Source organism: Nomascus leucogenys, chromosome 6 (genome assembly GCF_006542625.1).
Source record: "Nomascus leucogenys isolate Asia chromosome 6, Asia_NLE_v1, whole genome shotgun sequence".
NCBI classification, from domain to species: Eukaryota; Metazoa; Chordata; class Mammalia; order Primates; family Hylobatidae; genus Nomascus; species Nomascus leucogenys.
The window spans coordinates 67,607,958-67,634,220 of NC_044386.1; the positions used below are offsets into that span (position 1 = coordinate 67,607,958).

The 26,263-nt window shown below is 43.8% G+C and overlaps 1 protein-coding gene across 4 annotated transcripts in view; it reads right to left on the minus strand.

The window, feature by feature from the left end:
- Nucleotides 1-26,263, minus strand: part of RYR3 (ryanodine receptor 3) — a 568,187-nt gene that overhangs the window by 102,306 nt on the left and 439,618 nt on the right. For all 4 annotated transcript variants that reach the window (XM_030814359.1, XM_030814360.1, XM_030814362.1 and 1 more), the window contains exons 52-60: nucleotides 24,540-24,618; nucleotides 20,840-20,929; nucleotides 18,729-18,875; nucleotides 18,459-18,521; nucleotides 16,943-17,018; nucleotides 16,711-16,834; nucleotides 11,474-11,589; nucleotides 9,964-10,031; nucleotides 8,681-8,802 (exon numbers count right to left, since the gene is read on the minus strand). In XM_030814359.1, the coding sequence (XP_030670219.1) occupies nucleotides 8,681-8,802; nucleotides 9,964-10,031; nucleotides 11,474-11,589; nucleotides 16,711-16,834; nucleotides 16,943-17,018; nucleotides 18,459-18,521; nucleotides 18,729-18,875; nucleotides 20,840-20,929; nucleotides 24,540-24,618 (885 nt within the window). The remainder of the gene's footprint in view (nucleotides 1-8,680; nucleotides 8,803-9,963; nucleotides 10,032-11,473; nucleotides 11,590-16,710; nucleotides 16,835-16,942; nucleotides 17,019-18,458; nucleotides 18,522-18,728; nucleotides 18,876-20,839; nucleotides 20,930-24,539; nucleotides 24,619-26,263) is intronic.

The following is a 26,263-nucleotide window of genomic DNA, read 5'->3' on the forward strand; positions in this document are numbered from 1 at the left end:
GTGGCGCGATCTCAGCTCACTGCAACCTCCGCTCCTGGGTTCAAGCAATTCTCCTGCCTCAGCCTCCAGAGTAGCTGGGACTACAGGTGCGTGCCACCATGCCCAGCTAATTTTTTTTGTATTTTTAATAGAGACGGGGTTTTGCCATGTTGGCCAGGCTGGTCTCAAACTCCTGACCTCAAGTGATCCACCCGCCTCAGCCTCCCCAAATGCTGAGATTATAAGCGTGAGCCACTGCACTCGGCCAGGACTGCATTTTTATTTTTGTCCAAACTTAGAAGAGTCACTTTGGACAGTGGAGTGAACCCAATTGAATTTCAATTTCTTCTTCTGGAAAATGGAGATCATACTACACAGGCAGTTCTCAGAATTTAAAACATGATGTTTCACAATGATTTTTACACAAATGGGCAATAACTCTTACATATAAAAAACTGTGCTCAATGTTTAGTTATGCTAAGTGTTTCATAAAAGTTAGCTAAATCTCAAAGTTGAATATCCTCCCCAAGATGGTGATATTTAATGGCTGGGCCCTACAATGTACACTGTTCACTGGATGCTAGGGAAAGCACTTTTAGACTATTTTCTTTTTTTTTTTTTTTTGAGACGGAGTCTCGCTCTATTGGCGAGGCTGGAGTGCAGTGGTGCCATCTCAGCTCACTGCAACCTCTGCCTCCCGGGTTCAAGTGATTCTCCTGCCTCAGCTTCCTGAGTGGCTGGGACTACAGGTGTGTGCCACCATGCACGGCTAATTTTTGTATTTTTAGTAGAGACGGGGTTTTATCATGTTAGCCAGGCTGGTCTCAAACTCCTGACCTCAGATGATCCGCCTGCCTCGGCCTCCCAAAGTGCTGGGATTATAGGCGTGAGCCACCGCGCATGGCCTCCTAACTATTTTCATTAGGGTCTTAGCTTTTTGCTACTTAAAAGTCTAGTCCATTCCTGTATTTCTTTAATAAAATACAGACAGAACCGAAGGCATAGTAGAATCCATCTTTTAGCCCAATCATGATATATCCCCTCTTTTCTTATTTCTGTTAATGTGTCTACATGTTAGCCCAGTGGAATGAGTAGGAAGGCTGGTGCTTTTGATGAAAATTTCTTTTCCTATTAGGAATTTAAATTGAATTACGTTGCTTTAGACTACAAATTTCAGCTCACTCACACCAAGACTTGCATGATCTAAGTTTTTTTTTTTTTTTTTTTTTTTTTTTTCCCGAGACAAAGTCTCGCTCTGTTGCCCAGGGTGGAGTGCGGTAGCATGATCTTGGCTTGCTGCAACCTCCGCCTCCCAGGTTCAAGCGATTCTCCTGCCTCAGCCTCCGAGTAGCTGGGATTACAGGCAGATGGCACCACGCCTGGCTAATTTTTGTGTTCTTAGTAGAGACGGGGTTTCACCATGTTAGTCAGGCTGGTGTCGAACTCCTGACCTCGTGATCCGCCTGCCTTGGCCTCCCAAAGTGCTGGGATTACAGGCATGAGCCACCGTGCCCAGTCGATCTGAGTCTTTTTAAAAGTTTTAATCTTATAGAGTTTGATAACCATGGGATGGAAAGCAGTGTCCACCTGTTTATTCACAATGTTACGTGTTCACTTTTCCCAAGCTTCAGAATGATCTTTGCCTTCTTCTCAATGTTGTCTCAGGACAGATGCTTTTTTTTAAATTATAGTTTAAGTTCTGGGATACATGTGCAAAACGTGCAGTTTTGTTACATAGGTATACACGCGCCATGGTAGTTTGCTGCACCCATCAACCTGTCATCTACATTAGGTATTTCTCCTAATGCTATCCCTCCCCTTGCCCCCCGCCTCCCGGAAGGCCCCGGTATGTGATGTTCCTCTCCCTGTGTCCATGTGTTCTCATTGTTCAACTCCCACTTATGAGGGAGAACATGTGGTACTTGGTTTTCTGTTCCTGTGTTAGTTTGCTGAGAATGATTGTTTTCAGCTTTATCCATGTCTATGCAAAGGACATGAACTCATTCTTTTTTATGGCTGCACGGGATTCCACAGTGTAAATGGCCACATCTTCTTTATCCAGTCTACCATTGATGGGCATTTGGGTTGGTTCCAAGTCTTTGCTACTGTACACAGCGCCGCAATAAACATACGTGGGCATATATCTTTATATTAGAATGATTTATAATCCTTTGGGTATATACCCAGGGATACATACCCAAAGGTATATTGGGATTGCTGGGTCAAATGGCATTTCTGGTTCTAGATCCTTGAGGAATCGCCACACTGTATTCCACAATGGTTGAACTAATTTACACTCCCACCAACAGTGTAAAAGCATTCCTATTTTTCCACATCCTCTTCAGCATCTGTTGTTTCCTGACATTCTTTTTTTTTTTTTGAGATGGAGTCTCACTCTGTCACTCAGGCTGGAGTGCACTGGTACAATCTTGGCTCACTGCAACCTCCACCTCCTGGGTTCAAGCGATTGTCCTGCCTCAGCCTCCCAAGTAGCTGGGATTACAGGCGTGTGCCACCACGCCTGGCTTATTTTTTGTATCTTTAGTAGAGACAGGGTTTCACCATGTTGGCCAGGCTGGTCTCAAAATCCTGACCTCGTGATCTGCCTGCCTTGGGCTCCCCAAAGTGCTGGGATTACAGGCATGTGCCACCGTGCCTGGCCGCCTGACTTTTTAATGATCGTCATTCTAACTGGCGTGAGATGGTATCTCATTGTGGCTTTGATTTGCATTTCTCTAATGACCAGTGATGATGAGCTTTTTTCATATGTTTGTTGGCTGCATAAATGTCTTCTTTTGAAAAGTGTCTGTTCATATCCTTCACTCCCTTTTTGATGGGGTTGTTTTTTTCTTGTAAATTTGTTTAAGTTCCTTGTAGATTCTGGATATCAGCCCTTTGTCAGATGGATAGATTGCAAAAATTTTCTCTCATTCTGTAGGTTTCCTGTTCACTCTGATGATAGTTTCTTTTGCTGTGAAAAGCTCTTTGGTTTAATTAGACCCCATTTGTCAATTTTGGCTTTTGTTGCCATTGCTTTTGGTGTTTTAGACATGAAGTCCTTGCCCATGCCTATGTCCTGAATGGTATTGCCTAGGTTTTCTTGTAGGATTTTTATGGTTTTAGGTCTTATGTTTAAGTCTTTAATCCATCTTGCGTTAATTTCTGTATAAGGTGTAAGGAAGGGGTGCACTTTTAGTTTTCTGCATATGGGTAGCCAGTTTTCTCAACACCATTTATTAAATAGGGAATCCTTTCCCCATTGCTTGTTTTTGTCAGGTTTGTCAAAGATCGGATGGTTGTAGTTGTGTGGTGTTATTTCTGAGGCCTCTGTTCTGTTCCATTGCTCTATATCTCTGTTTTGGTACCAGTAGCATGCTGTTTTGGTTACTGTAGCCTTGTAGCATAGTGTAAAGTCAGGTAGCGTGATGGCTCCAGCTTTGTTCTTTTGGCTTAGGATTGTCTTGCCTATACGGGCTCTTTTTTGGTTCCATATGAAATTTAAAGTAGTTTTTTCTAGTTCTGTGAAGAAAGACAATGGTAGCTTGATGGGAATAAAATTCAATCTACAAATTACTTTGGGCAGCATGGCTATTCTCACGATATTGATTCTTCCTATCCATGATCATGGATTGTTTTTCCATTTGTTTGTGTCCTCTCTTATTTTCTTGGGCAGTGGTTTATAGTTCTCCTTGAAGAGGTCCTTCATATCCCTTGTAAGTTGTATTCCTACATATTTTATGCTCTTTGTGAGAATAAATGCAATTGCCAATGGGAGTTCACTCACGATTTGGCTCTCTGTTTTGTTTATTATTGGTGTATAGGAATGCCTGTAATTTTTTCACATTGATTTTGTATCCTGAGACTTTGCTTAAGTTGCTTATCAGCTTAAGGGGTTTTGGGGCTGAGTCGATGGCATTTCTTAAGTATAGGATCATGTCATCTGCAAACAGAGACAATTTGCCTTCCTCTCTTCCAACTTGAATATGCTTTATTTCTTTCTCTTGCCTGATTACCCCAGCCAGAACTTCCAATACTATGTTGAATAGGAGTGATGAGAGAGGGCATCCCTGTCCAGTGCTGGTTTTCTAAGGGAATGCTTCCAGCTTTTGCCCATTCAGTATGATATTGGCTGTCGGTTTGTCATAAATAGCTATTATTTTGAGATACTTTCCATCAACACCTAGTTTATTGAGTGTTTTTAGCATGAAGGGGTGTTGAATTTTATCGAAGGCCTTTTCTGCATCTATTGAGATAATCATGTGGTTTTTGTCATTGGTTCTATGTGATGGATTATGTTTATTGATTTCTGTATGTTGAACCAGCCTTGGATCCCAGGGATAAAGTCGACTTGATTGTGTTGGATAAACTTTTTGATGTGCTGCTGGATTCAGTTTGCCCGTATTTTATTGAGGATTTTTGCATCGATGTTCATCAGGAATATTGGCCTGAAATTTTCTTTTGTGTGTGTATGTGTCTCTGCCAGGTTTTGGTACCAGAATAATGCTGGCCTCATAAAATGAGTTAGGGAGGAGTCCCTCTTTTTCTGTTATTTGGAATAGTTTCAGAAGAAATGGTACCAGCTCCTCTTTGTACCTCTGGTAGAATTCGGCTGTGAATCCGTCTGGTCCTGGGCCTTTTTTGGTTGGTAGGCTTTTAGTTACTGCCTCAATTTCAGAACTTGTTATTGGTCTATTCAGGGATTCAACTTCTTCCTGGTTTAGTCTTGGGAGGGTGTATGTGGTGTCCAGGAATTTATCCATTTATTCTAGATTTTTCTAGCTTATTTGCATAGATGTGTTTATAGTATTCTGTAATGGTAGTTTGTATTTCTGTGAGATCAGTGGTGATATCCTCTTTATCATTTTTATTGCGTCTATTTGATTCTTCTCTTTTCTTATTTATTAGTCTGGCTAGTGGTCTATTTTGTTAATCTTTTCAAAAAACCAGCTCCTGGATTCATTGATTTTTTGAAGGGTTTTTCGTGTCTCTATCTCCTTCAGTTCTGCTTTGATCTTAGTTATTTCTTGCCTTCTGCTAGCTTTTGAATGTGTTTGCTCTTGCTTCTCTAGTTCTTTTAGTTGTGATGTTAGGGTGTCAATTTTAGATCTTTCCCACTTTCTCCTGTGGGCATTTGGTGTTACAAATTTCCCTCTAAACATTTATTGCTTTAGCTGGTGTCCCAGAGATTCTGGTATGTTGTATCTTTGTTCTCATTGGTTTCAAAGAACATCTTTATTTCTGCCTTCATTTCGTTATTTACCCAGTAGTCATTCAGGAGCCCGTTGTTCAGTTTCCATGTAGTCGTGCGGTTTTGAGTGAGTTTCTTAATCCTGAGTTCTAATTTGATTGCACTGTGGTCTGAGAGACAGTTTGTTGTGATTTCTGTTCTTTTACATTTGCTGAGGAGTGCTTTACTTCCAATTATGTGGTCAATTTTAGAATAGGTGCATGTTGTGCCGAGAAGAATGTATATTCTGTTGATTTGGGATGGAGAGTTCTGTAGATGTCTAAGTCCGCTTGATCCAGAACTGAGTTCACGTCTTGAATATCCTTGTTAATTTTCTGTCTTGTTGATCTGTCTAATATTGACAATGGGGTTTTAAAGTCTCCTACTATTATTGTGTGGGAGTCTAAGTCTCTTTGTAGGTCTCTAAGAACTTACTTTATGCATCTGAGTGCTCCTGTATTGGGTGTATATATATTTAGGATAGTTAGCTCTTCTTGTTGCACAGAACCCTTTACGATTATGTAATGCCCTTGTTTGTCTTTTTTGATCTTTGTTGGTTTAAAGTCTGTTTTAACAGAGACTAGGATTGAATCCCTGCTTTTTTTTTTTTTTTTTTTTTTTTGCTTTCCATTTGCTTGGTAAATATTCCTCCATCCCTTTATTTTGAGTCTATGTGTGTCTTTGCACGTGAGATGGGTCTTGACTCTTTATCCAATTTGCCAGTCTGTGTCTTTTAATTGGGGCATTTAGCCCGTTTAAATTTAAGGTTAATATTGTTCTATGTGAATTTGATCCTGCCATTATGATGCCAGCTGGTTATTCTGCCCATTAGTTGATGCAGTTTCTTCATAGTGTCAATCGTCTTTACATTTTGGTATGTTTTTGCAGTGGCTGGTACTGGTTTTTCCTTTCCATATTTAGTGCTTCCTTCAGCAGCTCTTGCAAGGCAGGCCTGGTGGTGACAAAATCCCTCAACATTTGATTGTCTGTAAAGGATTTTATTTCTTCTTCAGTTATGAAGCTTAGTTTGGCTGGATATGAAATTCTGGGTTGAAAAGTCTTTTAAGAATGTTGAATATTGGCCCCCACTCTCTTCTGGCTTGTAGAGTTTCTGCCGAGAGATCTGCTGTTAGTCTGATGGGCTTCCCTTTGTGGGTAACCTGACCTTTCTCTCTGGCTGCCCTTAACATTTTTTCCTTGATTTCAACCTTGGTGAATCTGATGATTATGTGTCTTGGGGTTGCTCTTCTCGAGGAGTATCTTTGTGGCGTTCTCTGTATTTCCTGAATTTGAATGTTGGCCTGTCTTGTTAGGTTAGGGAAGTTCTCCTGGATAATATCCTGCAGAGTGTTTTCCAACTTGGTTCCATTCTCCCCATCACTTTTAGGTACACCAATCAAACATAGGTTTGGTCTTTTCACAGTCCCATATTTCTTGGAGGCTTTGTTTGTTCTTTTTCATTCTTTTTCTTCTCTAATCTTGTCTTTATGCTTTATTTCATTTAGTTGATCTTCAATTTCTGATTTCCTTTCTTCCGCTTGATTGATTTGGATATTGATACTTATGTATGCTTCATGAAGTTCTCGTGCTGTCTTTTTCAGCTCCATCAGGTCATTTATGTTCTTCTCTAAACTGGTTATTCTAGTTAGCAATTTCTCTAAGTTTTTATCAAGGTTCTTAGATTCCTTGCATTGGGTGAGAACATGCTCCTTTAGGTCAGAGGAGTTTGTTATTACCCATCTTCTGAAGCCTACTTCTGTCAATTTGTCAAACTCATTCTCTGTCCAGTTTTGTTCCCTTGCTGGTGAGGGGTTGTGATCCTTTGGAGGAGAAGAGGCTTTCTGGTTTTCGGAATTTTCAGCCTTTTTGTGCTGTTTTTTCCTCCTCTTCGTGGATTTATCTACCTTTGGTCTTTGATGTTGATGACCTTCGGATGGAGCTTTTGCATGGGTGTCATTTTTGTTGATCTTGATGCTATTGCTTTCTGTTTGTTAGTTTTCCTTCTAACAGTCAGGCCCCTCTGCTGCAGGTGTGCTGGAGTTTGCTGGAGGTCCACTCTAGACCCTGTTTGCCTGGGTATTGCCAGCAGAGGCTGCAGAACAGCAAAGATTGCTGCCTGATCCTTCCTCTGGAAGCTTCGTCCCAGAGGGGCACCGGACAGATGCTAGCTGGAGCTCTCCTCCGTGAGGTGTCTGTCGGCTCCTACTGCGAGGTTTCTCCCAATCAGGAGGCACGGGGCTCAGGGACCCACTTGAGGAGGCAGTGTGTCCCTTAGCAGAGCTCGAGTGTTGTGCTGGGAGATCCTCTGCTATGTTCAGAGCCAGCAGGCAGGAACTTTTAAGTCTGCTGAAGCTGCGCCCACAGCCACCCCTTCCCCCAGGTGCTCTGTCCCAGGGATATTGGAGTTTTATCTATAATTCCCTGATTGGGGCTGCCTCCTTTCTTTCAGAGATGCCCTGCCCAGAGAGGAGGAATCTAGAAAGGCAGTCTGGCTACAGCAGCTTTGCTGTGCTGCCGTGTGTTCCGCACCCAGTTCGAACTTCCTGGCGGCTTCGTTTATACTGTGAGGGGAAAACGGCCTACTCAAGTCTCAGTAATGGCGGACACCTCTCCCCCAACCAAGCTCGAGTGTCCCGGGTCGACTTAAGACTGTTGTGCTGGCAGTGGGAATTTCAAGTCAGTGGATCTTAGCTTGTTGGGCTCCATGGGTATGGGATCCGCCGAGCAAGTCCACTTGGCTTCCTGGCTTCAGCCCCATTTCCAGGGGAGTGAGTGAACAGTTCTGTCTCGCTAGTATTCCAGGCGCCATTGAGATATGAAAAAAACCGCAGCTAGCTCAGTGTCTGCCCAAATGGCCACCCAGTTTTATGCTTGAAATCCAGGGCCCTGGTGGTGTAGGTACCTGAGGGAATCTCCTGGTCTGCAGGTTGTGAAGACCATTGGAGAAGCATAGTATCTGGGCCAGAATGCACTGTTCCTTCACGGCACAGTCCCTCATGGCTTCCCTTGGCTAGGGGAGGGAGTTCCCCAACCCCTGCACTTCCCGGGTGAGGTGACGCCCCACCCTGCTTCGGCTCACCCTCAGTGGGCTGCACCCACTGTCTAACCAGCCCCAGTGAGATGAACTGGGTACCTCAGTTGGAAATGCAGAAATCACTCTCCTTCTATGTTGGTCTTGCTGGGAGCTACAGACTAGAGCTGTTCCTATTCGGCCATCTTAATCTCTGTCCCGATGTTGATTTAAGTATATAAATCTTTCCCAAGCCCCACGGGTACTCCCACATAGTATACCTCATTTAGTTGCTGAAATAATTCAGATATGTATGAATATAGTTTCTTTCAAAACTAAGATGACAAACCAAAACATTACCCAGTTTCATTTCTCCAAAAGACTCATCTTTTAGTCCACAGGAACCTGGCATTTTAAGTAAATTGCATCAGCACCATCATCTTCTCTTTATCTTGTAGACTCACCTGGCCACCATTTCTTTCTCCTTATGGGAGGCATATCCGCTGCTGCTAAGGGGCTTCAGAGGGGATGACAAGAAGTAGAGGCGATGATTGGTGAAGTACTGGTCAACCAGCGGGAGGAGAACCTGGAAAACGCACCACAAATCAACTTCTAGGAAGCTATCCAAAACTCTTCATTTGGTTCATTTAAAAGTGTTTATTTTCAGTGAGTGAAAAGCCTCTGAACTCTGGTCCTGTAATTTCCAGGAAATTCTACCCCTTTGGTCCTAGTTTCCATCGCACTTTCCTTTTCTATGCCTCAAACCAGAGTCCTTGGAGACACTTTCCTTTTCTATCTATGTCCTTGGAGACACTTTCCATCGCACTTTCCTTTTCTATGCCTCAAACCAGAGACACCCATGGACTAAGGGCCCAAAGAAACATGTGCACATTTGCAGAGGAGTCCTATGGGACAGCTGCACTCAGACAGGGCTTCTTGGGCACTGCATCCAAGAGGCACTCGAGGCATGGCTTAGTGCCACTAGCCTCAAGCATTCTGTCTGCTTCTCAGAGCAAGGCGACTCAAGCCCTTCTGTGCCTTTAGTCCTCTGAGTAGGGCTGTATGGAAGAGACTGCTAACTAGTGCCCAAATTCATTCTCCCCTTCTTCCTTTTGACAACAGAATCCCACTGTGTTTTAGCTGGGTAGAGAGCCACCCAGGCAGAAAACGTATCACCCAGTCTCCCTTGCAGCTAGATGAAGCTCAAATGGAACTTAAACAGGTCCTGTGCCTTCTCCTGGTCCCTGAACTTTTCCTTGGCATTTGAGGTATCATATGGTACCAGAAGAGGGTACCATATGTATCATAAGGGTAAACTTCTCATCTCTCACCTTACTGACCCCAGGCAGTATGTCTGGGGTCAGTAAGGTGAGAGATGACAAGTTCTAGCCATTGGGATAGACCTTTTAAAAAGCAACAGCTTGCCTTCCCTTCTCCTTTTCCCTTTCCCACAGATGCAGTGCAGGTGAGCCTGTCTGAACCACGTACACAGGCCACACCTCCGGAGACGGTGGAGTAGCAAGAGAGGAAGAACCTGGGTTCCTGGGTGATGGTGTGGGGCTAGGCAGGCTGCATCCCTCCTTGGACTGCCAGCCTCCCTTGGGACTGTTAAACAACAGAGAAATATACATGCACCTCACCAAAGCCACTGGAGTTTTAGATATCTTCATTGGATCCGCTTAACCTGTTTCCTAAACAGTAGAGATCCTAAGAAGAAAGTAATTTGATTAAGTGCAGGGCCACTTACTTTGGCAAAGAATTTGATCTCCTGGTCATGGGGAGACTTTTCAGTTTTCCCACTGCTGACAATGGCTTCTACAAAGACACAGGTAACACAGAGTTGGCCAGAGTTACAAAGTAAAAATCAGTCACAACATTTTAGAAACAGAGCAGCTTTTCTAAATGCTATTTAAAAAGGCTATCTGATTTCACAAAATGTATTTTACAAAGTACTTTACAACTGTGCTGGTTAGTTATTTCTTGTGTCAATTCTTTAAGCTGTTTCACTACCCTTTTGTCTACTTTAGCAATCAGAAAGCAGTTTCAAGGCTGGGCGTGATGGCTCACACCTGTAATCCCAACACTTTGGGAGGCTGAAGCAGGTGGATCACTTGAGGTCAGGAGTTCGAAACCAGCCTGCAAAACATGGTGAAACCCCATCTCTACTAAAAGTACAAAAATTAGCCGGGCAGGCGTGGTGGTGGGCACCTGTAATCTCAGCTACTTGGGAGGCTGAGGCAGGAGAATTGCTTGAACCTGGGAGGCAGAGGTTGCTGTGAGCCGAGACTGTGCCACTGCACTCCAGCCTGGGCAACAAGAGCAAAACTCCATCTCAGAAAAAAAAAAGAAAAAAAATGAAGGAAAGCAGCTTCAGAGAGGTTGAATCATATGTCCACAGTCATAAAGCAAGACAACAGGAAAATTAAAATAGGATAAGTTGTGCGAAAAAATGACAAAAGGTTCAATCAAGTCCACTAAAAAAACTAAGGAGTTTTTTGTGTGTTTGTTTTGAGATAGAATCTTACTCTGTCCCCAGGGTGGAGTGCAATGGCACGATCTCGGCTCACTGCAACCTCTGCCTCCCGGGTTCAAGTGATTCTCCTGCCTCAGCCTCCCGAGTAGCTGGGACTACAGGCATGCACCACCACACTCAGCTAATTTTTTTTTGTATTTTTAGCAGAGATGGTATTTCACCATGTTGGCCAGGATGGTCTCCATCTCTTGACCTTGTGATCCGCTCGCCTTGGTCTCCCAAAGTGCTGGGATTACAGGCGTGAGCCACTGCGCCCGGCTGGGATTGATTTTTTTTTGTTTTTTTGAGACAGAGTCTTTCTCTGTCCCCCAGGCTGGAGTGCAGTGGCGCAATCTCGGCTCACTGCAAGCTCCGCCTCCCGGGTTCACGCCATTCTCCTGCCTCAGCCTCCCGAGTAGCTGGGACTACAGGCGCCCGCCAACATGCCCGGCTAATTTTTTGTATTTTTAGTAGAGACGGGGTTTCACCATGTTAGCCAGGGTGGTCTCGATCTCCTGACCTCGTGATCCGCCCGCCTCGGCCTCCCAAAGTGCTGGGATTACAGGTTTGAGCCACTGCGCCCGGCTGGGATTGATTTTTTTTAAGTCGGGGGAAAAAATCTCAGCCACTGTTTTCCCCCTAAAATCATGCATCTAAATGAATCATAAAAAGTTACAGTCTGAAAGGATTATTTCTTGATAAAAGAATATTGAATTCTTTTGGGAAATTTCATGATGATTCTTACCTAAATGGGCAATAAATTCTTGAGCAGAATCAACGTATTTCAGGATCTTCTTCAAGAACTTATAGGCAAACCTCTTCTCCATGGAGGAGGCATCCAGCTCCATATCCTTCATACCCCTACATTGGATATGGACAGACCCCAGGAAGTAACAGAGACAACCATGTCACTCAGGTGCACCACCAGTCCTACCAGTGTTGAATTTAATTTCCAAATGTTAGTGGTTATTCTGGCGTAGTGACATGACTCATCATTTGACTGATTTCCCCTCTCACTTGGAACCTGCCTATGTGAGCACAGATTTTTCGGAAAGACCTTTATCATCATACAATGAGTACTGAGCTGGGGATGCCTGAGGGGAAAGCAAAAATCTCTACTCTTATGGAAAGAATTTACATGCTAGCTGTAAACAGACAAAAACAAAATATAAATTAGATGGAATCTTAGAAGTTAACACACTTTGTGAATAAAAGAAAAATTAAAGCAGAATGAAAAAGTCCAGACTGGTCCAGAACTGGTCCAGAAAGTCCGGCCACCGTGCCGCCCAGCCTCTGGGTATATTTTAAAGGTAAAACTACCAGGGTTTGCACACTGTAGTGTTAAATAGGGTAGTCAGGGTTGGTCTCACTGGGAGACTGATGCTTCAGTAAAGGCTTGAAGCAGATGACAGAGCGAGCCATATGGACATCTGGGGAAATAGTTCTTAAGGCGGGGTGAAGAGACAGTGCAAAGGTCCTGAGGCAGGAGCATGCATGCTGTGTTGAAGGTTAGAGGGATAAGGGGTAGGAAGTGGGGACAATCATGTACATCCCTACAGGCCATCCTTAGAATTTTGCTTTTGCTCTGAGTGAGAAGGGAAGCTATTAGAAGTTTTCAACAGAGAAGTGACATGATATGACTTGCATCCTAACAGGATCACTGGTTGCTGTGTTTAAAATTGACCATGGTGGTGAGTCAAGTGTAGAAGCAGGGAGCACAGGCAGGAGGATGAGGATAGCATGAAGTGGGTGAGAAGTGGTCAAATTCTGGGTATTTTTATTTGAGATGGAGTCTCACTCTGTCACCCTGGCTGGAGAGTAGTGGCATGATCTTGGCTCACTGCAACCTCTGCCTCCTGGGTTCAAGCAATTCTCTGCCTCAGCCTCCCGAGTAGCTGGGATTACAGGCATGCACCATCATTCCTGGCTATTTTTTTGTATTTTTAGTAGAGATGGGGTTTCACCATCTTGGGCAGGCTGGTCTTGAACTCCTGACCTCATGATCCACCTGCCTTGGCTTCCCAAAGTGCTGGGATTACAGGCGTGAGCCACTGCGCCTGGCCTCTGGGTATATTTTAAAGGTAGGACTGCCAGGATTTCCTGAAGGATTGGATGTAGATTGGGAGAAAAAGAGGAGTCAAGGTTTTTTGCTTGAGAAGGTAGAAGAATGGCTTGCCATCGAGTGATGGGGAAGCGGAAGACAGAACAGGTCTGAGCAGGAGTGTGGGGAAGCCAGGATTTCTCCTTGGCTACAGGGACCTTGCTTGATCATCTGTGTATCCAAATTCCTACCACAGGGTCTGGCACGTGGTAGACAACTGGTTCGGATATGTTTGCTGAATTCAATTATCTTTCTTCTTGATTTCCTCCTATTTCCTTGACTTCCTTTATCATTAGAGTAAATGGGAATTTTTCATTTCTGTGAGCAAGTTGTTTATCAGCAAATCACACCACAGATTCATCTTGGTGTTAAGAACAGGATTAAAATGACGACGGGAGTCTTTCTCGAATGCTTCCCCGGAGGCGATCTCCTGCTGTCTGACCTTTCCTGTTTGACAACATGGCAAATAAGTCTTGCTATTTTTTTCATATGAGATACAATAGAAATGTTTGTATAGATTTTTATTTTTATGTTTGCCATTCATTCAATGGCAAAAATTCTATAGGAAACTAGAAGAAACAGCAGCTTGCTCAGCAAAATGTTTCTTTTAGGAAGAATGGCTATATCGGAATAAAAACACTGGCTTTTCATTTGACAAAGAACTCAGCAAGCATGATCCTACATAGCACAGCCCACCAGCACCATTTGACCAGGGAGAAAACAGCCTGACTTTAAGACTTAAGCAGCCAATGCCATTCTATATAAAACATTCATCTAGATGATTTTGACTTATGTAAGTTTGAGATAAAACATCTTAGGACATCATGATGCATTCAATCTCTCCCGTAGAGTTGTATCTTCCTAAGAATCAATTCCCTTTGTTCCAAGACTGTTTATGTCAGTTATGCTTACTATTATTACTATGTAATTTAATATCATATAAAACAACAAAATAAAAGTATGAAGAGAACTGCTGATTCTATGAAAGCTAAGATGCATATTTTGTAAAGACTTGCAACTGCAGGCTTCCAAATACGTAATTTTTGAATTAGGTATGGGTGAGACAACTGTCAAAGATAAGGGAGGAAATCTGAAAAATATCTAGGGTACTACGTAATCCATCACATAAACAGAACCAATGACAAAAACCACATGATTATCTCAATAGATGCAGAAAAGGCCTTCAATAAAATTCAACATCCTTCATGCTAAAACTCTCAATAAACTAGGTATTGATGGAACGTATCTCAAAATAATAAGAGCTATTTATGACAAACCCACAGCCAATATCAAATAAGGTATCAAATGAGAGCTATTTATGACAAACCCACAGCCAATGGGCAAAAACGGGAAGCATTCCCTTTGAAAACAGGCACAAGACAAGGATGCCATCTCTCACCACTCCTATTCAACATATTATTGGAAGTTCTGGCCAGGGCAATCAGGCAAGAGAAAGAAATAAAGGGTGTTCAATTAGGAAAAGAGGAAGTCAAATTGTCCCTGTTTGCAGATGACATGATTGTGTATTTAGAAAACCCCATCACCTCAGCCCCAAATCTCAAGTTGATAATCAACTTCAGCAAAGTCTCAGGATACAAAATCAATGTGCGAAAATCACAAGCATTGCTATACACCAATAACAGACAAACAGAGCCAAATCACGAGTGAACTCCCATTCACAATTGCTACAAAGAGAATAAAATAACTAGGAATCCAACTTACAAGGGATGTGAAGGACCTCTTCAAAGAGAACTACAAATCACTGCTCAACGAAATAAGAGAGGACACAAACAAATGGAAAAACATTCCATGCTCATGGATAGGAAGAATCGACATTGAGAAAATGGCCATACTGCCCCAAATAATTTATAGATTGAATGCTATTCCCATCAAGCTACCATTGTCTTTCTTCACAGAATTAGAAACAACTACTTTAAATTTCATATGGAACAACAAAAGAGCCCGCATAGCCAAGACAATCCTAAGCAAAAAGAACAAAGCTGGAGCCATCATGCTACCTGACTTCGAACTATACTACAAGGCTACAGTAACAAAAACAGCATGGCTGGTACCAAAAGAGATATAGACCAACGGAATAGAACAGAGACCTCAGAAATGACGCCACACATCTACAACCATCTGATCTTTGACAAACCTGACAAAAACAAGCAATGGGGAAAGGATTCCCTATTTAATAAATGGTGCTGGGAAAACTGGCTAGCCATATGCAGAAAGCTGAAACTGGATCCCCTCCCTACACCTTATACAAAAACTAACCCAAGATGGATTGAAGACTTAAACATAAGACCTAAAACCATAAAAGCCCTAGAAGAAAACCTAGGCAATATCATTCAGGACATAGGCATGGGCAAAGACTTCATGACTAAAACACCAAAATCAATGGCAACAAAAGCCAGAATTGACAAATGGGGTCTAATTAAACTAAAGAGCTTCTGCATAGCAAAAGAAACTATCATCAGGATGAACAGGCAACCTACAGAATGAGAGAAAATTTTTGCAATCTATCCATCTGACAAAGGGCTAATATCCAGAATCTACAAGGAACTTAAATTTACAAGAAAAAAAAAATAACCTCATCAAAAACTAGGTGAAGGCTTTGAACAGACACTTTTCAAAAGAAGACATTTATGCAGCCAACAAGCATACCAAAAAAAGCTCATCATCACTGGTCATTAGAGAAATACAAATTGAAATCACAATGAGATACCATCTCACGCCAGTTAGAATGGCAATAATTAAAAAGTCAGGAAACAACAGATGCTGGAGAGGATATGGAGATATAGGAATACTTTTACACTGTTGGTGGGAGTGTAAATTAGTTCAACCATTGTGGAAGACAGCGTGGCAATTCCTCAAGGATCTAGAACTAGAAATACCATTTGACCCAGCGATCCCATTACTGGGTATACACCCAAAGGATTATAAATTATTCTACTATAAAGACACATGCACACGTATGTTTACTGCAGCACTGTTCACAATAGCAAAGACTTGGAACCAACCCAAATGCCCATCAATGATAGACTGGATTAAGAAAATGTGGCACACATACACCATGGAATACTATGCAGCCATAAAAAAGGATGAGTCCATGTCCTTTGCAGGGACATGGATAATGCTGGAAACCATCATTCTCAGCAAATTAACACAAGAACTGAAAACCAAACAGAAAACCAAAACCAAACATGTTCTCACTCATAAGTAGGAGTTGAACAATGAGAACACATGGACACAGGGCAGGGAACATCACACACCAGGGCCTGTGGGGGTTGTGGGGGTAGGGGAGGGATAACATTAGGAGAAATACCAAATGTAGATGACAGGTTAATGGGTGCAGCAAACCACCATGGCACGTGTATACTTATGTAACAAACCTGCACATTCTGCTCATGTACCCCAGAACTTAAATAATAATAAAAAAAATCTAGGGTACTGCATTTACCCTGTTATCATATGCTGCAAATTATCACCATTCTTTAAAGAAGCCCAAATTCCAAAGCTTTGAGGTTGTATTATGGATGTCGTTTACAACTCCAATAAAGAGAATACACAAAGAAAGGGCCTTGGCCCATAGCACAAGATTTGTGAATGAATGCATGCTTATATATTTTAAGTTACAATGAAATGTTTAAGGTATGTAGGTATAATTTGTAATTCTTTGTTGTCACTGATCTTTGAAAATTAATACCTAACATTTCTGCTTATGTCAAAAAAAGAGGGCTTCATCTTCCAAAATAAAACTGTTCTCATTTTAAAAGACTCAACTGTTCTCCTTACTTGGATGGGTTTTGTAGGCAGGTAATTAAATACCTGGGGAGGCACAGCCCTGTCCCACTAACATCACATAGAAGGTGACTTACCTGGAAACTATGACGCCATTCACTTGGAGGAACTTAAACAGGTCCTGTGCCTTCTCCCGGTCCTTGAACTTTTCCTTGGCAGTCAAGGTGTCATATGGTACAAGAAGAGGGTGACTGCCACCACCTGGGGTCAGTAAGGTGAGAGATGACATTTGGCTCTTCCTTTGCACTTCTGGGAGACCATAGCTGCCCCGGTTCAGCTTCTTTAGGGGATGCTGTGAACATCACTCACCTTTGCTCTCCAGCTCCAGCTTCTTCTTCTTGGCCCAGATATTGTGATAGTTCTCAGCCACGACCTCCACCATTCCCTGTGTCCCACCAAGAAGAGCCAAGTCAAAGAGAAAGAAAGCAGGCAAGCTGGCTTCATAGCTGCTAGGCCATTTCAGGCAGCCTCGGGAAAAGCACACCACTGAACACTAACAGCAGACGGCCAAGGGCTTCCCATCATTAATTAGTCTGTGCTTATATACCTCATTAGTTTCCTATCTTCTCATACACATAGAAAACAATTTCTAACTCTGTCCTTCCCTTGTAACTTATTACTCTGGCAGTTTGATGCATTTATGAGAAACATCCATTTCCACTTGAACCTGCATGCTGGCAGCACATCGTTTTTCACAGCAGCTGGGGATTGTACTCCTGACCTCAGATGGGGAGTTGGGAGTGCGGGCCAAGAAAAGTCTAGAACCCCTGAAAGCCTATAGCTAAAGCTTAATCACGTCTTAAAGGAAGTGCTGTAAATAAGATTTCTCTAGTAGAATCCATCTTTGTAAGGCTTGTAAAACAGTGACTTAAAATGAAGGACGTATTTTGGAAAGAAACTTTCTCTAAGGTCCAAGGGGCTGGTCTGATGGACTTCCAGAGGGTGAGTACTCCAGGCTAAGGCAGGCCACAGCCACCAATGTGTACAGGAGGGGAGCAACGGGAGGAAGCAGCTTAGGGCTTTCAGTTTCAACCCCTTGGTCTTACATCCCTATATCCTGCAATGATTGCCTGCCTGCACCAACACAGGGAGCTCCAGCAAACCCACTGTGGGACGTGTGGGCTGTCCTTATGTTTTGGGGGCCTTGCAATGACGAGCAAGCACCTCCATTGAGGCGCTAAGTTTCACAGATTTTGTCCTAGCTGTCTTATTTATTTTGGGTTTTGATACGGTATAGTCAGCCTTCCTTAACCATGTGTTCTGCATCTGCGGATTCAACCAATCATAGCTTGAAAATATTTGGAAAAAAATGTGTCTGTACTGAACATGTACAGACTTTTTTCTTGTCATTATTCTCTAAACAATACAGCATAGCAACTATTTACATAGAATTTACATTGTGTTAGGAATTATAAATAATCTACAGATAATTTAAAGTATATGGGGTGATGTGTGTAGGTTATAGGTAAAACTATGCCATTTTATGTCAGGGACTTGAGCGTTCGTGGGTTTTGGTATCTGTGGGAAGTCCTAGGGTGAAGCCTCCGTGGATACTGAGGAATGACTAGCGCGCTGGTGGTGCTTCCTACTGAGTCAGCACCCATCATGAAGTCCTTGGAAGAAGCGCAAAGCCTCCCCTTCTTGGAGGATTGGTTCACTCTGCAGAGACTTTCCCTGTGGCCTCTGCACAATGTGACCATCTTCAGTTTTGAATTTTAGTGGTGATATGTTCTAGGCATTCTTTCCCTTTTTTCCCCCTTTAACTCTTTGGAAGGTAATGCGTCCTGCACTTGAAAGCAAGTCATGCTGGACCTGGGGCACTGACCTGGAGCTCTCTGGAGAGCACAACGTTTGAGAGGTCGAGGGGAGCAGGGCTGTAGCTGTTGCCCTAGGAAAGCAAAGGCAGAGTCACTGGGTTGCCATTATTTTCCTTGTTCTTATCAGGCATCCCCAACTTCAGCTGTCAAAGATGTGCCCTGAAAAATCCCCAGGGTTCATCTTAGATGGTCCCACCTATGACGCCCCGGGCAGAACATTCCCAGATTCTCCACGGCTTCCATCGGCCCAGTGTGGGCCTCTGGGTGTGGTGTCGTACCTGGTTGGCCTGGGACACACTTCGAAGCTTCTCATTTTCCCGCTGTTGAACTAAAGCTTCTCCCTCTTTGGTCCTCTCCACAGTCCAGCCCACAGCCAGCATGGTTTTCAGGGACTCTCGGGCAGGCCAGCGATAAATTTCCTTCTCCTAGAAGAGAATTTGAGCAGAAGCACTTTGCAGAACACACCCCAGCATTCCCCCTGGCTCATCTCCGCATGGAAGGTGTCTCCCACTGTGGGTGGGGGTGCTAGTTAGCAACAGCCTTCTCTCACAAGGTCAAAGCATCCTTTGCAGCATCTTACCCAAAACATAGTCTTTCCGGTGTTTTTAGGTATAAGACCCTACAGTCTCTCCTGCCCTGGAAGGAAATGTGCCAGACATTATTAATGACATTATCTACATTCTGTAGACAAAGAACAGGAACAGGAGAGTGACTCCTCATGTTCTAGTAGTTGTTGAAGATGAGACCTTGTCAAAATGCATCTGCATAAAACTCTCCTGTGAGTTTGGGAAAGATAATTTCTTAGATTTAGAATTCTTGCGGGCTGGGCGCGGTGGCTCACGCCTGTAATCCCAGCACTTTGGGAGGCTGAGGCAGGTGGATCATCTGAAGTCAGAAATTCGACACCAGCCTAGACAACATGGTGAAACCCCATCTCCACTAAAAACTCAAAAATTAGCCGGGCGTAGTGGCGCATGCCTGTAGTCCCAGCTACTTGGGAGGCTGAGGCAAGAGAATCGCTTGAATCCGGGAGATGGAGCTTGCAGTGAGCCAAGATTGCACCACTGCACTCTCGCTTGAGTGCTACTCCGTCTCAAAAAAAGTGAAACTCCGTCTCAAAAAAAAAAAAAAAAAAAAAGAATTCTCTTTTGGTCTATGTACAATTTAATAGGTAGTCAACATGAATACAAAGATACATACATCATCCTTTACATGTGACACGAGGCCTAGGCCTAAAGCTCACTAAGAATCTTACAGATTGCAAGACAAGAATTCAGAGTTGAGTTAAACCAAATATGTTAATTAATTAATTAATTTTTTTAAGCAAGAGACGTGTTCTTTTAACCATATTTTCTTGAGGATTCTCTTCTCTATTACCTGTATCTTCTGTGTATTAGAAATCATTTTTGGCTGGGCATGGTAGTTTACACCTGTAATTCCAGCACTTTGGGAGGCCGAGGTGGGAGGATTGCTTGAGGTCAGGGGTTCAAGACCAGCCTGGCCAACATGGCGAAACCCTGTCTCTGCTAAAAAATTACAAAAATTAGCTGGGCATGGTGGTGCATGCCTATAGTCCCAGCTACTTGGGAGGCTGAGGTGAGAGGATCACTTGAGCCCGGAAGGTGGAGGTTGCAGTGAGCCAAGATCACACCACTACACTCTAGCCTGGGTGACAGAATGAGACCCTGCCTCAAAAAAAAAAAAAAAAAAAAAAAAAAAAAAGAAAGAAAGAAATTATTTTTGTCTGAATTTTTTCTTTTTCTCTTCTTTGAGATAGAGTCTCGCTCTGTCGCCAGGCTGGAGTGCAGTGGCATGATCTTGGCTCACTGCAACCTCTGCCTCCTGAGTTCAAGCAATTCTCCTGCCTCAGCTAATTCTCCTGCCCGGCTAATTTTTGTATTTTCAGTAGAGACGGGGTTTTGCCATGTTGGCTAGGCTGGTCTTGAACCCCTGACCTCAAGCAATCCTCCCACCTTGGTCTCCCAAAGTGCTAGGATTACAGGCGTGAGCCACCACACCCGGCCTTGTCTGAATTTCTCCAGTAATTTCACTGTGCCTTCTCCCTGCCCTGCCCTAACCAAACCCCTTCCTGGTTCAGTTCAGTTGCAGAACTACAAATGCATTTTAGCCCAGCCTCAAAGTGCTGAACAATGCTTCTTTGAAACCAATGGCCTCTCAAAGCCAAAGAACAGAAAGTGAGGCTGGGCTCTTGGAAACTGGTCCTGAGGCAGTTGCACACTGGCAAGCTTGTGAGCAGTTTACTGAGTCCTAGGTGATGTTTTAGGGACTTGAGAGTGAATGTGCTCTGAACTCCTCTGAGCTCCTGACAAAATCACTCAAGGAAGGAAAGAGCATGGCCACACAGTATTACCAGAGGCCTGTTTCTTACCTTCTCCGTTAATGTCTTGAAAGGCCTTATTAGTGGGTGGGTCTTCACATTTTCATCCAGGGAAATCCCATATTTCCATCCACTCTGACTCTGTAGAAATGTTCTCAGTTCAAATATCCTTGGCACACAAAGAACCCCGCCATGTGACCCAATCCCTGCTTCTATTTTCATGGAGCAAATGGAATAATGGATAGTGACAGGGCTTAGAAATTCTCCTCAAAAATGCCTAATTGATACTTTCAGGCCATCAGGCTCTCCGCCTCCTGAATCTTGAACTCTGCTCTTCTATTCCTTCTTGTTTCAGTTGCTGTCCTCTCCACTTTTTCGCTTGTATTTCAGGCCCACTTAAAACAGCATGTTTCAAAAGGCCCTGGGAACAGTGCTTCTCAGGTTAGTGTACCCCCCTCGCAGGAAGAACAGAGGCTAGGACTGGAAGGCCTGGGAAGACTGGACCTATTGCCACTGCCTAGAGGGGCCCATTTGCCTTGCAACCCTTGCCTGCCAGTGCCAGAGCAAAAGTGTAGTGATGTGTGCTTCCTAGAGTCACAGAAGTTTAAGAACTTTTAGGGTTATTCAACAAATATTGGGTGAATGTCTTCTATGGTACACACCAGACTCTGTCCTAGGTACAGTGGATACAGAGATAAGTAAGAGCCCCTGATTTCCATAACTTCATATCCCCAAGACTCCTGGCTGCTCTTTCTCAATCTCTGCTTCTGTCCATTTGTTAAATGCACGTTTCAGTTACCACTGAGAAGAGACAAGTATCAAATCAGTACTTCCAGCGCAGAAACTCCCTCCTAGTTTCAAACCTATTTAAGCTTTGCTTGGATGTTCCACAGGCACCCCTCAAATTACTTCTCTACATGTCTCCTCCTCTTGGGTCCCCTGGATGAAGTGGAGTGAACAGCCCCAGCTTACACTCACTTTCCCAGCCAATGACATGGGAGTCCTCCTTGACACCACTGCCTGTACCCCTCCCATCATTTGTCTGTCTGTCTGTCTCTCTCTCTCACCCACTTCCCTGCTAATGTGTTAGCTCAGGCCACCATTAGCTCTCACTGGGGTTACTGCAAGAGCTTCCTAAGTAGCCTCCCAGCCTCCAGTCTTGCTGCCTCTCTATGGATTCATTTTCTACACCAGCGTCAGGGGATATTCAAAAATCACAATCATTTGTGGGCACACAATGATTCTGACTTCGAATGTTTCTGACTTCGAATGTTTCTGACTGCCAGCTGCCATCCTGGTAAAACCCACGTGCTTTCAAATGACCTGTAAACCTAAAAAGGTGATCATATTGCCCTCTCCAGACTTATTTCTCACCCTCTGTCCCCATCCTGCTCCATGTCCTAGCTATACTGAACCATGGTTCCCTAAAGCCAAACTGTCTCTTGCCTCCCTGGGTCTGCACCTGCTGTTTCCAAGGCCGGCAGCGTGCTTACCTCCTTGTGACAAATGGCTCCCACTCATCCTTTAGCACATGCTGTAGATGTCACCAACTCTGGGAGGTGTCCCTGGACCCCCAGTCCTGGATTAGGGACTCCTATGTGTTCTAATCCTGTGCTGATGCTCACCATAGCCCTGAACAAGCTGCCCCACAATGGCTGGTTCATTTTGTTTCTCCCACAAGATCATGAGGCTTTTGAGGGCAAGGAAAATACTCTTTTTTCTTGTGAGATACTCAGTGCCGCCTGGTACTGGTGAGCAGCATGTATCTATGCCCTCGTGAAGCTTACAGTCTAGTGGCAGAAAGAGATATCAATCAAATAACCATACTAGTAAATGTAAAATTGATAAACAGAATAAATATATAGATGTATAACTGTTATAAGTACAAATACCTAAGCATGCTATGGAAGTACTATGAAAGAGAAGAACAAGGTGCTAAGAGGGCCCAGGGCTGAGAAATCTGGAAAAAAATGCCATCCTAAATGCCATCCTAGGAATTCATGCTTGGAGTGATACTTGCAGGATGAGTTGGTGAACGCTGTGAGAATGTGTGTGAGTACAGGTGAGTATCTGGCAGGCTCAGACAGAGGAGGGTCTCTGGCATGTGTAGCGCACATGAAAGAGAGAGTGAGTCTAAAATAAGGGGAGGTGGCTGGAGGGCAGAGGGCAAAGGAGGAGATGAGGCTAGAGATGGCAGCAGCGGTCAGATCAGGGAGCGCTTACCAGGCCATACCAAAGATTTTGACCATTATCTTCAGAAGAGTTAGAAATTATGAAAGGATTTTAACAAGGAGAAGGGCCTGGGTAGGAGGAGCAGTGGTAGAATATGCATGATTTAATTTGTGTACTGAAACTCTGACTTGCTTGCAGTATGAAGAACAGACTGGGCAAATGCACTTGGGGAGACCCGTAAAGAGCTTATCCCAGTCGTCTGGGTAAAAGACGATGGCAGCTTGGACTGAAGTCGTAAGAACAGAGACAAATGTACAGATGTAAGAGAGACTTGGGAGTTCAAATCCACATGCATGAGTGATAGCTTGGCTAATGCTGTGGGCTCCTGGAGGTGACTCTTCTCCCTAATTCACAGGCTGGCCAAATGGCCATAGGCAAAGAGTTCTTAGAAAACGCAGATGCTCTAGAGCAAGGGCCAGCGGCTATGCCCTGAGCCAAATCTAGCTGGCCACCTTTTTTAATTAATAAAATTTGATTGGAACACAGGCATGCACTTTTGTTTATGTTTTCTCTATGGCTACTTTTGTGCCACAACAGCCACGTGGAGTTGTTGCAGTGGAGATCGTCTGGCCCTTGAAGCCTCAAATGTTGATCATTCAGCCCGTTACAGAATAGATTTGCCAACTCTGTTTTAACTCCTTTTTAGAATCATGAGGTATTAGCCTGTTCTATAGTTACAATGAATAGCTGTTATCATCAGCCCCCAGTAGACTCCTGGAAGGATGAGCTGAGCCTACATCCACACAGAGGCTGAGCTGGTGGTTCACGGTGTCCCCTCTCTGTGGGCACATTGTATGGAGGTGGTTTTCTGTGGCTTCGCTGTGGACATGGGTCCACTGTTACACACTGTAGGCTGCAGCTGAGAAATGGCCCCAATCCTTAACTAGCAGCCCACGGGAATCCTGGATATCTTTGGCACAGTCTTCCCACTTTGCCTGCCAGTGTTAAAGGGTTGACACAGCAATGAAACTTATTAAACAGCCTGACCTCATGTGGTGAGGGATTTTAAACACCAGATGGAGAGCCTTATTAATAAGGGAGTGTCTGGGAGTTCTGCTACTGCCTACCATAAGAAGACAATTGCATGTCTTCCCTAGAATAAAATCCAGCCTTCCAGAAACATGCAAGGGTTAGGCTTTCAATTTCATTTTTTTTTTTCCAATCTGCATTCAAAGATAAAAATTAAATAGAAGCCTCCCCATTCCCATTAAGCATTTACATCAAACACACACAAGCCTGTGTTTGGGCACGACTCCAGTAAGTAAATGTTGAGAAAGAAGTTAACACTTCCAGAATTGATCATTTTCTTGAGAAATACAAAAGCAACACCAGCAGCTGCTGTCACCTATTTCTTTGACCTCCACCAACCCTGGGAAATTGCTGCTCCGAAATAATGAATGCTCTTGGCATGGAAAATCTGTTACTTAGACAAATCAGGCAGATTTCCAGCACTGGGCCCTTTAATGTTCTTGGGCTGTTTTTCCTTCCTGACGATTGTCAGTTGGATGATAATCCCTACCTTGTCACAGGCCCATTTATCATGTGAATGCTCAGCATACTTGGTGACGATGTATTCCAATTTTTCAGGCAAGGAAAAACTGTGAAATGAGGAAAAACAATTACAACCTCCCCAAGCACTTCAGCCAGACATAGCAGAAGATAGTCAGAACCACCAATCAACCAGCTGTCAGAGGGTGGATTTGATCAGCCAGCCAATCCCAAAGCTGAAGCTGGACTCCAGGCACAGTGACATTCCTCAGTAGGGGTGACACAGCCAGGGTTAGGTCACAGACACACCCAAGTCTAACCATGGAACATCTCTGCAGGAGCCTTGGCTGGGAAGGCCTCCTGCCATGTGCTCCGGGGTCTCTTGGCTCCTGGGCCAGACCTGTCTTGGTTAGACAGTGAGAATCCAAGGTAAATGGCCTGTCATCCTCTGGCTACAATCTGGAAATGGTAGAATTGGGTAGCCACAGAGTCATATGTTATGAAATAGTGGTTTTCTACCTTTTGGGGCTCAGTAGCTCATGGTAAAATACTAGAATTTTGGGGCCGGGCGCTGTGGCTCATGCCTGTAATCCCAGCACTTTGGGAGGCCGAGGTGGATGGATCATGAGGTCAGGAGATCGAGACCATCCTGGCTAACACGGTGAAACTCCGTCTCTACTAAAAATACAAAAAAATTAGCCGGGCGTAGTGGCTGGTGCCTGTGGTCCCAGCTACTCGGGAGGCTGGGGCAGGAGAATGGCGTGAACGGGGAGGTGGAGCTTGCAGTGAGTTGAGATCGTGCCACTGTACTCCAGCCTGGGCGACAGAGCAAGACTCCATCTCAAAAAAAAAAAAAAAAAAAAAAAAAAAAAAAGCTAGCTAGAATTTTCCAAGTACAGTAGACATCTGCCATTTGTTTTCCCAGAAAACAGCTCTTGTCCCTTCTGTTGGTACCAGCACCTACATTCCCTTTGCATTGTATAGTCTTCTTATATTGCATGCAGTGTTACGTGAAACTGTCACCAAGGATGGGCATATGACTAGGCAAATCAGACTTTCTCTCCACGGAATTTAAGTCTTGAGTTGGGTGAAACTAGGGCAGTAAATTCTTCAAGGTGATTCACCCAATGGGGACACCTGAAGATTGTCAATTTCCTCACTATGCCTGATTCCAGTCCTTCCCTGATGACTATGTGTGCTAAGGCCAGGTTGGCCTTTCACTTGGTCTTGATAATGACCCCATATTCTTGCAATAAGGTGCTTTTCTCCTTAAGCCAGGGTTAGTCTCCATTCCTCACATTCCTCAAGGAACTATATTGATGTCACAGCTATACTGGAATAAATCTAAACTCTCAAAATAACACAGAGCCATTAACACACAGTTGCTAGAGTATAATGTTTTCTCAGAATGTTTTCAAAAGCATCCAAGTTACTATGCCATTTGCTTTGTCTTTCTTTAGCACTGTTACATTTTTATAGGCAGAGTTCTCCCAAGTCAGCACCTGCCTTCTTTGGCCCCAGCTTGATGGTTTACCATGCTCCTTACCTCTTACTTACAGCAGTTTCAATTCTGTCCCACCATCCCCACAGCTCAAAGCTCTTTCCAATGGAATGTGTGTTTAATTGTCCCAAAGATGAATTTTACACATTATCAAAGCAGACAGTCCCCCTGGGAAGGGTTCAGGCTTTCATTTGAGAACTACCGCCATGAAGGACAGGTCCAAGGGGCTCATATAGGCTCAGGCTTACTTTCCC